Source organism: Lichenostomus cassidix, chromosome 11, assembly GCF_008360975.1.
Source record: "Lichenostomus cassidix isolate B80296 chromosome 11, HeHo_3.0, whole genome shotgun sequence".
Taxonomy (NCBI): Eukaryota; Metazoa; Chordata; class Aves; order Passeriformes; family Meliphagidae; genus Lichenostomus; species Lichenostomus cassidix.
Genome location: NC_139492.1, coordinates 2,327,914 through 2,340,615, shown reverse-complemented (window position 1 = coordinate 2,340,615; position 12,702 = coordinate 2,327,914). Strand labels below are relative to the sequence as shown.

The following is a 12,702-nucleotide window of genomic DNA, read 5'->3' as shown; positions in this document are numbered from 1 at the left end:
TCTCAGAGCCTTGTGACAAGGCTCGGGAACTCCTGGAAGGTCTCACAGTGACCCTGGAAATGGGCTGTTGAGCCCACTGGGCTGCTCCTGCTCCTGGCACTCAGCTCTCCCTAACGCTGGTCACCCACCAGTGACCAGCACTTCCACACCAGAGGGGCTCCAGGCCATTCCCAGTCACTCAAGGTGGACAACGCCCCACCTTTTAAACCTGCACGAAGCTTTCTGCTTTGTTTCCCAGCCCTGGGGAAGACAGGAAGGGCTGTGTTTGACGCTGTGTTTGTGCCTATCAAGTGTCAGCAGAGCAGCTGGAGCTGTGCTGCACCCGCAGAACTAACCACAGGTATTTTAGCGGCCTGGTGTTTATGTTTCCCTCCCCTGCTGCAGCAAGACAATCGCTTTCTGTCACCGTTGTAGCAACAACTGCCGCTCCAGGCCAGGATAATTCCAGCCCTCGTGGGTTTGGGGCTGTTTGTTCTCACCCAGCAGCAGCAAACAGGTAGTTTTGGAGACAGGCAGCAAAATAGCTCAGTGTGGAGGCGGGATTTTTGCTGCTCTGGCTGGATTTGTGCTGCCAAGGAGAGATCCCTGGCATCCGCGGGATGCTGCGTGCTCTGAGTTTGGGATGGGATCTTGCAAGATCAGGTTTGCCAGGCTCTGGCTCAGGACTTGTCCTCTAACTCCTGGAGTTTGCAGCTGAATAGGAAAAAAACTCATGTAAATCAGTTAATTTGTTGGTTTTCTGGGGAAAAAAAACAGAGCTGTGGGTTGCGAACATCTCTGCCCAGGGCTGTGCCTGCAGCTGGAGCTGCAGCCTTGCCCCTGTGCCACCCTGCCTGCTCCTGGAGCTCTGCAAGCACTCAGTTATTTGACAAATCAGAGGAGTCAGATCGGGCAGGAAATCAGCTCTTCCCAGATTTGTGATTTTCATCAGACATGGCAGGACCAAACCAGCAGAAAGCAGAACGAAACCCCCTATTTCCTCTCCCTGCCGCCCTTTCTGCCCATCCCAACCAGCCTTGGTGGGGCTCTCACCCCACCATTGACCTCCCACACTGCCGGGATCTGCTCTCTCCCCATCCCTGGGTGAAGTTCCAAGCTTTCCTTCCCTTCCCTTCCGTGCCTCCCCCAGCCGGGGGGTGTTTAATGTGCGGCCGGCGTTCCCTGCAGGCCGGCGCCCCGCATTTGAACCGCTGCCTTTCAGCTCCGGCTGAAAAGGAGCCGGCGCGGGGCCTCGCCTCTTAATTGCGGAGGAGGGGAGCATGGAAAAGCCTCTGGCTGCTGCTAATGCAGGAGAAAGCGGCTGCTCCGGAGGCACAGCCTTCTCCTCCCGGGCATCCTCCCAGCGGGGTGGGACCCGAGCCGGAGCGCTCGTCCTGGGAATGGTGAGGAACGCGCTGCCTGGAGCTGGGTTTGGGGCTGGGAAGGGGAAAAAATCCTTCCTGCAAGCTAGCGAAGGTGGAGATGCTCCCAGAGGTTGATGTCTCTTGACATCAGCACCTCAGGGATGGCGATGGGTTTTGCCCAGAGCTGGGTGTGGATACTCACACCCAAGCGGCTCTCGCCTTTCCGGGCACTCGGTAGCCCTCTGGCTACTTGTTGGACAGCTCGGTGCCCAGGGGCTTTGCTTGTAGCCGAGGGCACTCCTTCCTCTCTCTGTCTCGGCTCTGGAGTGGCTTGTGCAGCGGGCTGAGAGTAAAGCAGCGTTCCCTCAGCACCCAAGGGCTTTGCTGGGCACGGCTGGGGCTGCAGCGGGGGCTGGAGGGGAGGAGCCGCCGCTCCGCTAACCTGATTAACCAGGTTCCGAACCAACCTCGCCGAGCCCAAAGCTGCCACCTCCTCCTGCCCTCTTCCCGGGGCACGGCTGGTCCCGAGGGGAACAACCCCCGCCAGCCTCCGGCATCAAGGAGGGAGGTGGGATGCGACAGCGGGCATCGCCCCTCCGGCCACCGGGTAAGTGCCACCCGCTCGGAGCTTTGTCCCCTTTTCCCCTTCCCAGCTCACCCCAGAGTGTCCCCCCTGCCCGGGCGGCTCGGTCCCCGCTCCAGTGACGCCCGCGATGAGCGTCTGGGGGTTTTTGGAGCGTGAACTCGTCGGGATGCAAACAATTCCTTGGCCTGGCGCTGGCTGGCACACGGGAGAGAAGTTGGAGCCCCAGCGGCAAGCGCCGGGAATCCCGCTGGAATGCCGACAGGGGGAATTCTCGACCCGAACTCGGGTGCTGGAGTTTGGCCCTCGTTGTGGGGAGGGAGCTGCTGTGTCCTGCAAGGGTTTGGCCATGCGGGGCTGATCCCAGAGGATCAAATCCCAGAGGAGACCCCCTGTGTATGGAGCAGGGTGTCCCAGCACGACCCTCCTCTGTCCCTGAGTGGTGTGAGCCACCAGCAGGTGCCAAAACCCACAGGATTTGCCTCAAAACCAGATTTCTTGATATTTGGGCAGCCTCCCAAAGTGGGGTGCAGGGGAAGACTCCACTCCCCAGCCCTGAGGGGGTCACAGCTCAGGCTGCGCCTGGGGAGCTGATAAAAATGAAGAATTAACAGCAGAGATAGCAAATTTTCACTTCCCCTTGCTGGCTGCTGCCGGCCCACCTCAGAGCTTCTTGGAAAGGCAGAGGTCATGCAGGGGGAGCTGAGGCTTTCCTTGGCTCTCTGTGTGGCCCAGAGCTTGGAAGAGCCAAAATGAGTCACTGAGCCTCATCCCAATAAGCTTTTCCCAGCAGCTGTGGGAGGAGGGGTGAAGATTTCCCAAGAAAGGGACTTTTTTTGTGCAGAAAAATTTCCAGCATCTTAAAAAAGTGATGTCCCGCAGTGGGAATCGTCCATCCAAAAGCTCTTGGGGCATCAGGGATACCCAAGAGGAGAAGGATGATGTGAATTCCAGCAGTGCACCCTGGCAGCTGATCCAGCTCAGCCCCAGGGAGGCAACCCCAGGAGCATCCCTCTATTTCTTGTGTGTCAACTCGGAGTTTTCCCAAACCCAATCTAAAACCAACCCAATTCCTTCTTCTCTTTGGGTCTTCGGATCCCCAAATCCTTTCAGCCCAGACCCCAGGAGCAGAGAAGCTGGGATAGCACCCCTCACCCAGCAACAGGCTCTTTCTCCACCCTCCCCAAAACTTCTTCCCGAACCCCATCGGACCAGGTTGAGTCACCGAAGCGCTGTGACATCACTCGTGGTTTTTGCGAGCGAGCAGCCACGTTTCCTGTGGTGCCCAGGATCCTATAGATAGCGACAGGCACGGAGAGATGTGAGCTTTTAGCTCCTGCTCCTTCCTCCCTCCCTCCCAGGATCGCTTCCCTCAACCTTCGCCTCTCTTTCCCAGCGCCAGCGGCGAGGGCCGGCGGCGGAGCTGGAGAGCCGGATCCCGCTGAGAGGATGAAAACATGGGCCTCAAGTTGTCCTGCCTGAAAGGTGAGTTTGGGGTGGGGGTTTTTGGGGTGGCTCCTGCTCTCTGGAGGTTTCTAGGGGGTGGTTGTACCTGGAGAAAGTTTAGGGATTGGTGGAGTTTGGGGTTGGGGTGGGATTGCTGAAGTCCCACGGGTGACCTGTTGCTCCTGGATCACCCCAGAGAGGATTTGCCCAGCTCTGTTTTCCCAGTTCTGTGCTTGTCCTTCACACTTTGCTCTGGAGAATCCATGGGTTGATGGCAACCCTCAAGAAATCAGGTGGGATTTCCTTGGAAGCAGGAAAAGGCCAGCAAGGATGGGTTTCTGATGGGATGCAGGGGTCAGCCCAGAGCCAGGGTCCAGCCACCCAACCTCCAGGCTGACCCCAAGCATCCCTCACTGCTCCTCTCTCCCCAGGGATACTCCAACCAGGAGCTTCTTCCCCAACTTTCATTTTCTTAATGGGTTTAGGCTGGGAATGGCGTCAGGGATGTCTGCACAGGGGAAAAGTGGGAGCTTTTAGTGCTCCTGGCCTCGCAGGGCGAAGGCTGGATATCGCATCTCCCATTAGCTCTGCGTCCCACTGACTCCTATTAACCATCCTTGGGGTCGTTAGGGATGGGAATTAGTGAGTATCCCTCTCTAAGACACAGGGCTGCCTCTTCCCTGGCTTTTCCCAAGCCCAGATTCTGGGAGATTCTGGTTGTGATGGGCATGGAGTTGGGTGCATCACCCAAAAATGAGCTCTGCTCCTTCTCTGCATCAGGGATGCTGGGAGGGGGTGGTCTGGGGGGTTTGGGGGTCCCACAACCCCTCCAGTCCAACACAGGATATCTGAAGAGGGGAAGTGGGCAGCCAGAGAATCCCAATCCTGCCCCAAATCCCCCAAAATATTCCCCCATGGCTCCAGACCCCTCAGACAAGCTCGGAGTCTGGAATAAAAGAAAAGACCCTCCCCCTTTTCCAGCTCCCTTACATAAGGCAGGGCTTTATCCTTAATTAAAAAGAGATTAAAAATATCAGTGTCTGTCCCCTCCGGGCATTTTCCTGCTTGGGAAGAGCTGAAACCTCCCTGGATGCTGCCTGTGCCCCACGGGGCTTTTCTCCTGATTAAAAAAGCAGATTAAAGCGATCTGCTCCCCTGATGGGGGGTGCTGCGGGCAGGTGGTCGAGGGGAGGAGGGGATCCATCTATGAAACCCCCCAAAAAACCAAGGTGGATCCAGGGGAGGAGATGTGAGGGCGCTGTGGATTCTCCAGCGGCTCGGAAAGGCTTGACACGGAGGAGGGCGGGGATGCAGCCTCGTGTTTGATTTGTCTTTTAATCCGCCTTTTATCCCCCAAATTTCCCCAGGCTTGAAGACGTGCGTGAGCAGCGGGAACGGCGGCGACGGGACCCTGGCGGCGACCTCGGGACAGAAGCACCTGCACGTGCCCTCCATCATCGTCACGCCGCCAACGCCCACGGGGACAATGCTGTCCCGCGAGGGGCGCCGCGGGGGGACACCCTGCAGCCAGTGCTGAGCGGGGACACGGGGGACAGCCAGCGCTGAGCGGGGACACGGGGGACAGCCAGCGCTGAGCGGGGACACGGGGGACAGCCAGCCCGGCGGGACCTGGCCCCGCTCCGGCGGGATGGAGCCTCCGGGATGCGGCTCGGCTGGAGCTCCGCAGGGACACACGGGGCACCCACGCGGCTGGGTTTGGACGCCGGGGACTGGGTTTTGTCCCTTTTTCTAACACCGGGATCCCTCTCCCGGTGAATAAAACCCCTGGGGTTCCGCACCCCCGGTTTGGCTGTGTCAGCGGAGGGGGCAGTGGGTTGTCCCCCCAGAACATCCATCACCACCGTCCCGGAGCCGCCCTCGTGCCCCTGGGTGGCCAAAAATGTGACCCCCCACCTCTCCAGCCGGGATTGAAGAATCCTTTTCGGCAGACAGCGCCGGGAAAATGAACTCGGCGTCACCTGCATCCCGCCGGCTCGGCCGCATCCCGGGAGGGAGCCGGGGGCGATGCTTCCCGGGGAGCGGCGGCACCCGGAGCCGGCGGGAGAGGCGGGAGTGTGAAAGCAGATGGAAATTTAATTTTTTAATGACAGCAGCAGATGGCAAAAGACACGCGAGGGGAGGCGCAGCGTGGGGGAGACGTTCCTGGAGCGCCCGGCACGTGCCGGCGGCACCGGGGGTGCTCCGGGAATGGGGGCTCGGGGACCCTCCGAGTGCCACCCATGGCGGGGGGTGGCTGGGGGTCCCCGAGGCTTGGCTCCCACCCATTCTAGGGGTAATGCTCATCCCAAGGGTCGTGGTTGCTCCACGGGTGGTGCTGGGGCTGAGCCCGAGGTGGTTTGGGAGAGGGATTGGGGAAAGGTGGCTTTGTCTGGGGGTGCTTTTTCCATGGGGACTTGAAAACGGGGTGCAGCCCTCCCGGATCATCCAGAAGACACTTGGCTGGGCTGGGTGTGGGCAGGTGGATGGATGGATGGATGGATGATGTGCAGCATGGACAAAAAGAGGACTGATTGCTCCTCTAAGGCATGGATGACTGGATAGAGGACGGATAGAGAACTGGATGGATGGATGGATGGATGGATGGAAGGTATGGATGAATGAAGGTGTGGCTGAACTGATGGAGACATGGATGGATGAAGGGATGGCTGGCTGGGTGGATGAATGGCTGAATGGGTGGGTGGATGGATGGATGGTCAGGTGGAAGCATGGATGAGCAATGGAGGAGTGGATGGGTGGATAGATGGATGGGTGGGTGGGTGAATAGCTGAGTGGGTGGACGTGTGGACTGAAGGATGGATGAGGATGGATGGATGGATGGATGGATGAGGAACAGAGGGAAGGGACAGGTGATGGCAGGTCCCCCAGTGTGGGTGTCTGCACAGGGACCACTGAACAGGCAGATGGATGCTGCTGCTGGTCCTGCGCAGGAGGGCAGCTGCTGGGGCCTGGGTACAGCCCAGGGACACCCACGCCCAGCCCGTGTCACCCACCCCAGCCCGTGTCACCCACCCCAGCCCGTGTCACCCACCCCAGCCCGTGTCACCCACCCCAGCCCGGACACCCGCGCACGGCCCCGGGGGTCGCGGGGCGCTGCCGCTCCCGGCCGCCAGAGGGTGGTAGCGGCAAGCTCCGCCACTCCCGCGGCGCCCCGGCAACAAGTGCCGAGCGCTGATTGGCCGAGCGCCCTGGGGGAGCGCCGCGATTGGTTCCCGTGCCCCGACTCGGACCTCCCCCTGCGGGGCCGCGGCCGGAGCGCGCCGCGAGCAGGACGGCCAATCAGAGAGGCGTGCGCTACGGCAGCGACGGGGAGAGCCAATCAGCGTGCGCCGCGCCGAGCCAGGCCCCGCCTCCTCGCGAAGACCGCGAAAACGCGACCGGCGGCGGGAGCGGGGCGCGATGGGCGGGGCTTGGGGCCGGGCAGCCAATAGAGAGCGAGGGCGCGCGGCAGGCTCGGCCCTCAGCCGGTCCTGGTTCCGGCCCGGTCTGGTTCCCGTTTGATCCCCGACTGATCCCGGTCTGATCCCGGTCCCGTCCCGGTTCGGTCCCCTCTGTGTCCATGGAGCCGGCCGAGGTGGAGTTCCTGGCCGAGAAGGAGCTGGTGACGATCGTGCCCAACTTCAGCCTCGACCGGATTCACCTCATCGGGGTCGGGCCTGGCTTAAGGGAGCTCCGGGAGAGGCTGGGCTGGGGACAGGGGTGACCGAGAACCGGTCTGGGGTGCTTGAGGGGCAGGGCAGGGTCTGTGTGGGTCTGAGGGGCAGGGACAGGGGGATTAGGTGTGGGGAATTGGGTTTAGGGTGTTGGGGTTGAGGTGCAGGAGATGGGGAGATGAGGAGTGGCTGGGGGGATGAGGATGGTGTGGGGTGGTTGGGAACAGGAGGAGGAGATGGGGTCGTGGGGAAGGGTGGGGATTCATTGGGGATGGAGGGATTAAGGGGTTGGGGAATGGTGGGGATGGAGGGAAGTGCAGCCCTCAGGAGGTTTGGGAAGGGGCTGTGCTGTCCCCCACAGCTCTGGGGGTTCCTGCAGCCCCTGAACCCCAGCTGGGAATGTCCAGCTGTCCTGGGTGCTGACCAGAACCTGGGAAACCTCTGGGAGCCCTCAGGGTGAACCCAGAGGCTGCATGTCCGGGGAGAAGGAATTTGTAGCTGTAACTCCTGTGAAAGGCTTTGAAATAGAAAATGCACTGGAAATGTTGGTTATTCCTTCTCGAGGGAAATCGGGAAAAGTCTGAGAGCAAGAATTATGGGAAGCGAGAGGAGGAAATACAGAATCTGTTTGACTCAGGCTTTTCCAAATCCTCTGGAAACTCACACTGCATTAGCAGACTGTGCAGCCTGAGCCCTGGCTGCTGCCTAACTCTCATCCTTAATTTGTTTTCCAGGGAGATCTGGGTCCCTTCAATCCTGGATTGCCAGTGGAAGTGCCTGTGTGGTTGGCCATTAATCTGAAGCAGAGGCAGAAGTGTCGGCTCATTCCCCCAGAATGGATGGATGTTGGTAAGGATGGAGGCTTTGGCTTCAGCTCTGGCCTTCAGTGGGTGCAGTGGAAACATGAAATTAAAAATAATCTGGTTTTCACCATTAGTGGGGAGCTTAATTCAAAAACACAAAGTAACAGAGAGAGAAGGATCTCATGTTCCACCACTGGAATTCTTTAATTATTCTGAGGGTGATGAGGCTTGTTCAGAAGGAGCATTAGGGACCTTGAATCACAGAATCCCAGAATTGTATGGGCTGGAAAAGACCTCCAACGTCATCAAATCCAGCCTGTGACCAGTCCCCACTTTGTCACCCAGCCCAGAGCACTGAGTGCCACATCCAGTTGTTCCTTAACCACCTCCAGTGATGGAGACTCCACCACCTCCCTGGGCAGCCCCTTCCAAAGTTTAACAACCCTTTCAGTTCAGAAATTCCTCTTGTCCTGTCACTAATTCCCCAGGAAAAACTCTGTATGATGCTCTGTGATGAGGGAGGCTTTGGAGGCATCCATGTCTCCTGTGTTCCTCCTCACAGCAGCCTTTTCCTACCCTCACATCATTTGAGGCTTGGACATTGAGCTGATCCTACAGAAACAACACAGGTTTTCCTGGGGAGGGGAAAAAATCCACCTGGAGCATTGAAGGCCTGGCAACACCTGAGCATCCCTGGTTGCATTTTAGGGAAACTGGAGGAAATCCGGGATCAGGAGCGCAAAGAGGACACCTTCACTCCCATGCCCAGTCCCTACTACATGGAACTCACCAAGCTGCTGCTGAACTAGTGAGTAGCAGCTGAGCTGGGCCATTTTCCACCCCACTACGTGTGAGCACGGACAATTTTTCAAGCTTTGCTTGGCAGCAGCCCCGCAGGGCGGCGGGGAAGGCAGAGTTAAGGGAGCTTTATCCCTCAGCCTGCCAAGATTTCGCGGCAGCACTTCCCTCGCGGTAACTCCGCGTTTCGGGAACTGGGGGATTGCTTGTTCCGTGGCCTCATAATTGGGGCTGTGCCGCTTTATTGAGCAGCAGCTCAGCGTGGAGGCCTGGAGGATCCGCCACACGTTCCACGGCTGCAATCTGTTCAGCAGCCTAAAGCCTCCAGGCTTCTTCCTTGGCTCTCCTTCAGGAGGAAAGCTCCTCTTCCCTCAGCCTGGGAAGCAGGAGGCCGGGGATATTCCGAGCCTGAGCTCCTGCCTGCTGAGGCATTTCACTTGTAAAATGTGCTGGCTGGTATTTGTCTCGGCGAGGGCTCTGCTGACTTTAAGCCCTCGATTAAGCAGGGTGGGCATTCCAGCTCTGGCTTTTCCTCTGGAGATGAGGCTCCTGGCGTGCTGCTCCTTCCCAGCACGCTCCAGCAACCCTGACAGCTCTGTCCGTGCGCATCGATCGCATCTCCTGAGATCCTTATGGCAGTGCTGAATGGCCTTAATGGGGCGATGTGGCACATCCCATCCAGCCCCTCCTGCTTAATTCTCCCTGATGGAGCCCCGGGAGCCCTGAGCTGGGATTTCATCGTGGCTGAGCCCTCAGATTCCCCGGCTGGCCGTGAGTTTGGCCGGGTTAGGGGCCCTCTGTGAGCCTCGTACCAGCTGGGCAATTAAAGAGCAGAAGGATTCGAGCGACAACCAGCTGCTGCGTTGGAGCTGAGCATTCCTGGGTAGATAAAGCATCCCAGAAATCCCAGCTGCACAAGGAGCAGAGTGGATTTTCACGTGGAGTCGCAGGTTTTTAGCAAACTGTCCTGCGAGCGCCTCGGGGGGGACGAGGTGGTGACAACACCACTCAGTGACATAACCACACATCCCTCTCAGCCTGCTCTGATCCTCCCCTCTCCCATCCCTGTTCCAGTGCCTCTGACAACATCCCCAGAGCGGACGAGATCCGGACGCTGGTGAAGGACACGTGGGACACGCGCATGGCCAAGCTGCGGCTGTCTGCGGACAGCTTCGTGCGGCAGCAGGAGGCTCACGCCAAGGTGGGCCAGGACCTCATCCCAGAGGGATCCAGCTGTCCTGGGGGTGCTGAGGGATGGGGAATGAGCTGCTGGGAAAGGCTGCCTGGGGCATGCTTGTGTCACTGGGGAGGTGGAGCTGTGAGCTGAGCTTTGCAGGCCAGGGGCAGCTCCCTGTGCCTTGTGGGAAGGAGGGAATCATGGAATGGGTTGGGTTGGGTTGGAAGGGACCTTGAAGTTTATCTTGTTCTACCCCCTGCCTGGGCAGGGACACCTTCCACTAGGCCAGCCAGCTCCAAGCCCCATGCAGCCTGGCCTTGAACACTTCCAGAAATGGGGAATGCTCTTGAAATGGTGCTTGGGTGTTTCTCTTGAGCAGCTGGGTTGGTCCCTTGGGGTGTCACCGAAGGGAACTGTGGGCTGTGAGCTGCTTCCCAAGTGCCTTGTCTTCCCAGATTCTATCATTTCCCCTTTTAGCTGGATAACTTAACCCTGATGGAGATCAACACCACCGGGACTTTCCTTACCCAGGCCTTGGATCACATGTACAAGCTCCGGACTAACCTCCAGCCTGGCGAGAGCTCTCAATCCCAGGATTTCTGAGAGGGAACAGGGAAGGAGCTGCTTCACCTGGCCAGCCCCACCTCCCTGCAGGGACCTCCCAGCCCTCCTGTCCCCTCGGGGCTGGGTGGGAATCGCTCCAGAGCTGCACCAGAGCATCCCCGAGAGCCTCTGTGCAGGCGGTGACTCTCTGGGCGGATCTCTCGGGTTGTACTTCAGCGAGGGAACTTCTGAGGGCAGCACAGGCCACACACTGCCTTGAAAGCCATAAATTTCGAGGCGGTGCTTCCATGGATTTTCTGAGAGCCTTGGGGAAAAAAAAAAAAAGAAAAAAAAGGAAAAAAAAAGGGGAAGATGTGCTGGCAATGAGGTGTCTGCTGGGGAGATCAGCTGGGAAGCAGATCCATCTGCTCTTTGGAGAAGGACAAAAGAAAATGGTTTTCCCTCCCCAGCACCAGGCTGCTGGGGAACATCATCCATCTTTATTTTTGTAATAGTTTGGGTTTTAATCCGAAACCGCGTGCAAAAAAAAAACCAACAACAATAAAAAATAATCACAACCGAAGAGCAGCATCGAATTAATCCTGGCTTGTGTCGCAGGCAGGGGTTAAACAATGCTTGGAAAAACCTGCAGCTCTCCTCTGGCTGTAGCCCCGTTTCCCTGCGGCAGAGCGACAGGCAAGGGCAGGATGCAGGGCAGGATCCAGGCGGGATGCAGGCGCTGCCGGCCGGAGCCAGGCTGTGCTGATGGCAGATGTAATTATTCCTGGCGCCCGAGGGTGCCAGGCTGCCAGCGCTGCCCTTCCCCGAGCATCTGGGCCAGCCTCCCGCTGCCATCTGTGCCCTGCCTGCCTGGGCTGCGCCCCAGAGGGCTGGCACGGCGGGAATGATGGCAGGAAGGATGGCAGGAGCTGCCGGGAATGCTCGGAGCGGGGCTGGGGATGCTCGGAGCAGGGCTGCGTTCCCAACGCCGCCGGCGGCGCTGCAGAAAGGATTCCTTGCCGTCATGGTGGAAGAGTTTATTTGGGTTTTTCTGGGTTTTTTTCAGGAATTACAGCGATATATTCATAAATACCTAATTACTACATTCGACAAATGATATATTACATTACAATGAATTCCAACAAGTACACTTTGAACATGTTTAGGGTTGGGTTTTTCTCCTTTTTTGGGTTTTCAGGGGTTTTTTTTGTTGCTTCACAGCATCCAACCTGCCCCCAGCAGGCTCTGCCTGCCTCTCCTTTCTCCCAGCCCTTCCAGGCTCTGACACAGCTGCTCCAGCAATTCTGCACGGGGTGTGCACAGACACAAATGCTCACCACAACCCTGGCAGGGGGGGAAAATTTGGTCCAAAAAACCCAAATCCGGGCTGGTGAGGAGGGAAACTCAGCACAGGAGCTGCTACAAAGCGAGGCTGCATCCCAGCCAGGCTCCTCAGCACGGCGAGGGATAAATTGCCAATGATTTCCCACCCCTGGCTTCTTCCCCCTCCCTCTGCCACGGCACACAGGAAGGGAAGTGAGCAGAGCAACGAGCGTATTTTGCCGCGTTAAAATTCCCTGTGAAGCCCGGAGTTGGCAGCGGCGAGGCCAGAGGCTGGCGAGGCAATTGGGGGATTTAAAAAAGATTAAACTAATTTCTGTCACAAGGGCATTTTGCTTTTTAATCTTGCCCAGCTTTTTTTTTTTTTTTTTTTTTTTATTTGGTGAAGCCAATGAGAGAGCAGGGAGCAGGGGGGGCGTGGGGGGAGGTTAATGCTTTTCTTTGCGAGTGCAACGGGGGAATTTAAAGCAGGAAGCAGAGGTCACCTTTTCCCGGAGATGTGAGCTGGTCTCGTGGCGAATTAAAAACAATTTCTGATAAATAATTTAAGAATAACAATCACAAAAAGGTGGAGGTGCCCGGGGGAGGTGGGGCACGGGATGGATTTTAGAGTGACACCGAGCCTGACGCTGTCACCGCAGCCTGGTGGCACCAGGACATCCCTGCCCGCCTGCAGGCACAGCTCCGCCTGGATTGTCCCCATGGTGCCACCAAGAGACCCCTCAGGGCCTCCTCTCCCTGTGCCCAAACAGTGCCGCTCTGATTGTCTTGGGATTTTGGGGAGGGACAAGGACACCCCAGTGCCACCCACCCCCCACCCTCCACCCGCTCAGCACCATTCCTTGGGGTTTTTCATTTTTCATTTGGCAGATGGAGCTTGGGCAAGGCTCAGACACCTCCCAGCACTGTGACACCCACGACGACCCAGCTGGAGCAGAAAAAGCTCCAGAAAGCAAAGAAAAAGGGTAAAAATTATTTAAAACAAAACAAGAGGGTG

The 12,702-nt window shown here is 58.0% G+C and overlaps 1 protein-coding gene and 1 long non-coding RNA gene across 3 annotated transcripts; both read left to right on the top strand.

The window, feature by feature from the left end:
- The first annotated feature begins 1,400 nt into the window (after positions 1-1,400).
- LOC146432048 (uncharacterized) lies at positions 1,401-5,170 on the top strand. Of its 2 annotated transcripts, XR_014854468.1 has the most exons (3): positions 1,401-1,950; positions 3,040-3,411; positions 4,740-5,170. It is a non-coding gene; the product is annotated as an uncharacterized LOC146432048 (long non-coding RNA). The 2 variants fall into 2 exon arrangements; XR_014854467.1 differs by lacking the exon at positions 1,401-1,950 and having other exon boundaries at positions 1,957-3,411.
- A 1,671-nt stretch (positions 5,171-6,841) lies between these two features.
- GINS2 (GINS complex subunit 2) lies at positions 6,842-10,947 on the top strand. Its single transcript, XM_085071410.1, has 5 exons — positions 6,842-7,039; positions 7,778-7,892; positions 8,555-8,654; positions 9,719-9,845; positions 10,299-10,947. Exons 1-5 carry the CDS (start codon positions 6,950-6,952, stop codon positions 10,422-10,424), a joined length of 558 nt encoding a protein of 185 aa, XP_084927536.1. The 5' UTR covers positions 6,842-6,949; the 3' UTR covers positions 10,425-10,947.
- The last annotated feature ends 1,755 nt before the right edge of the window (positions 10,948-12,702 follow it).

Coding starts and splice junctions, on each gene's coding strand:
- GINS2 (XM_085071410.1), top strand. CDS start 6,950: ATGGAGCCGGCCGAGGTGGAGTTCCTGGCCGAGAAGGAGCTGGTGACG. Junction 7,040..7,777: donor ACCGGATTCACCTCATCGGG/GTCGGGCCTGGC, acceptor TTTGTTTTCCAG/GGAGATCTGGGTCCCTTCAA. Junction 7,893..8,554: donor CCCAGAATGGATGGATGTTG/GTAAGGATGGAG, acceptor GTTGCATTTTAG/GGAAACTGGAGGAAATCCGG.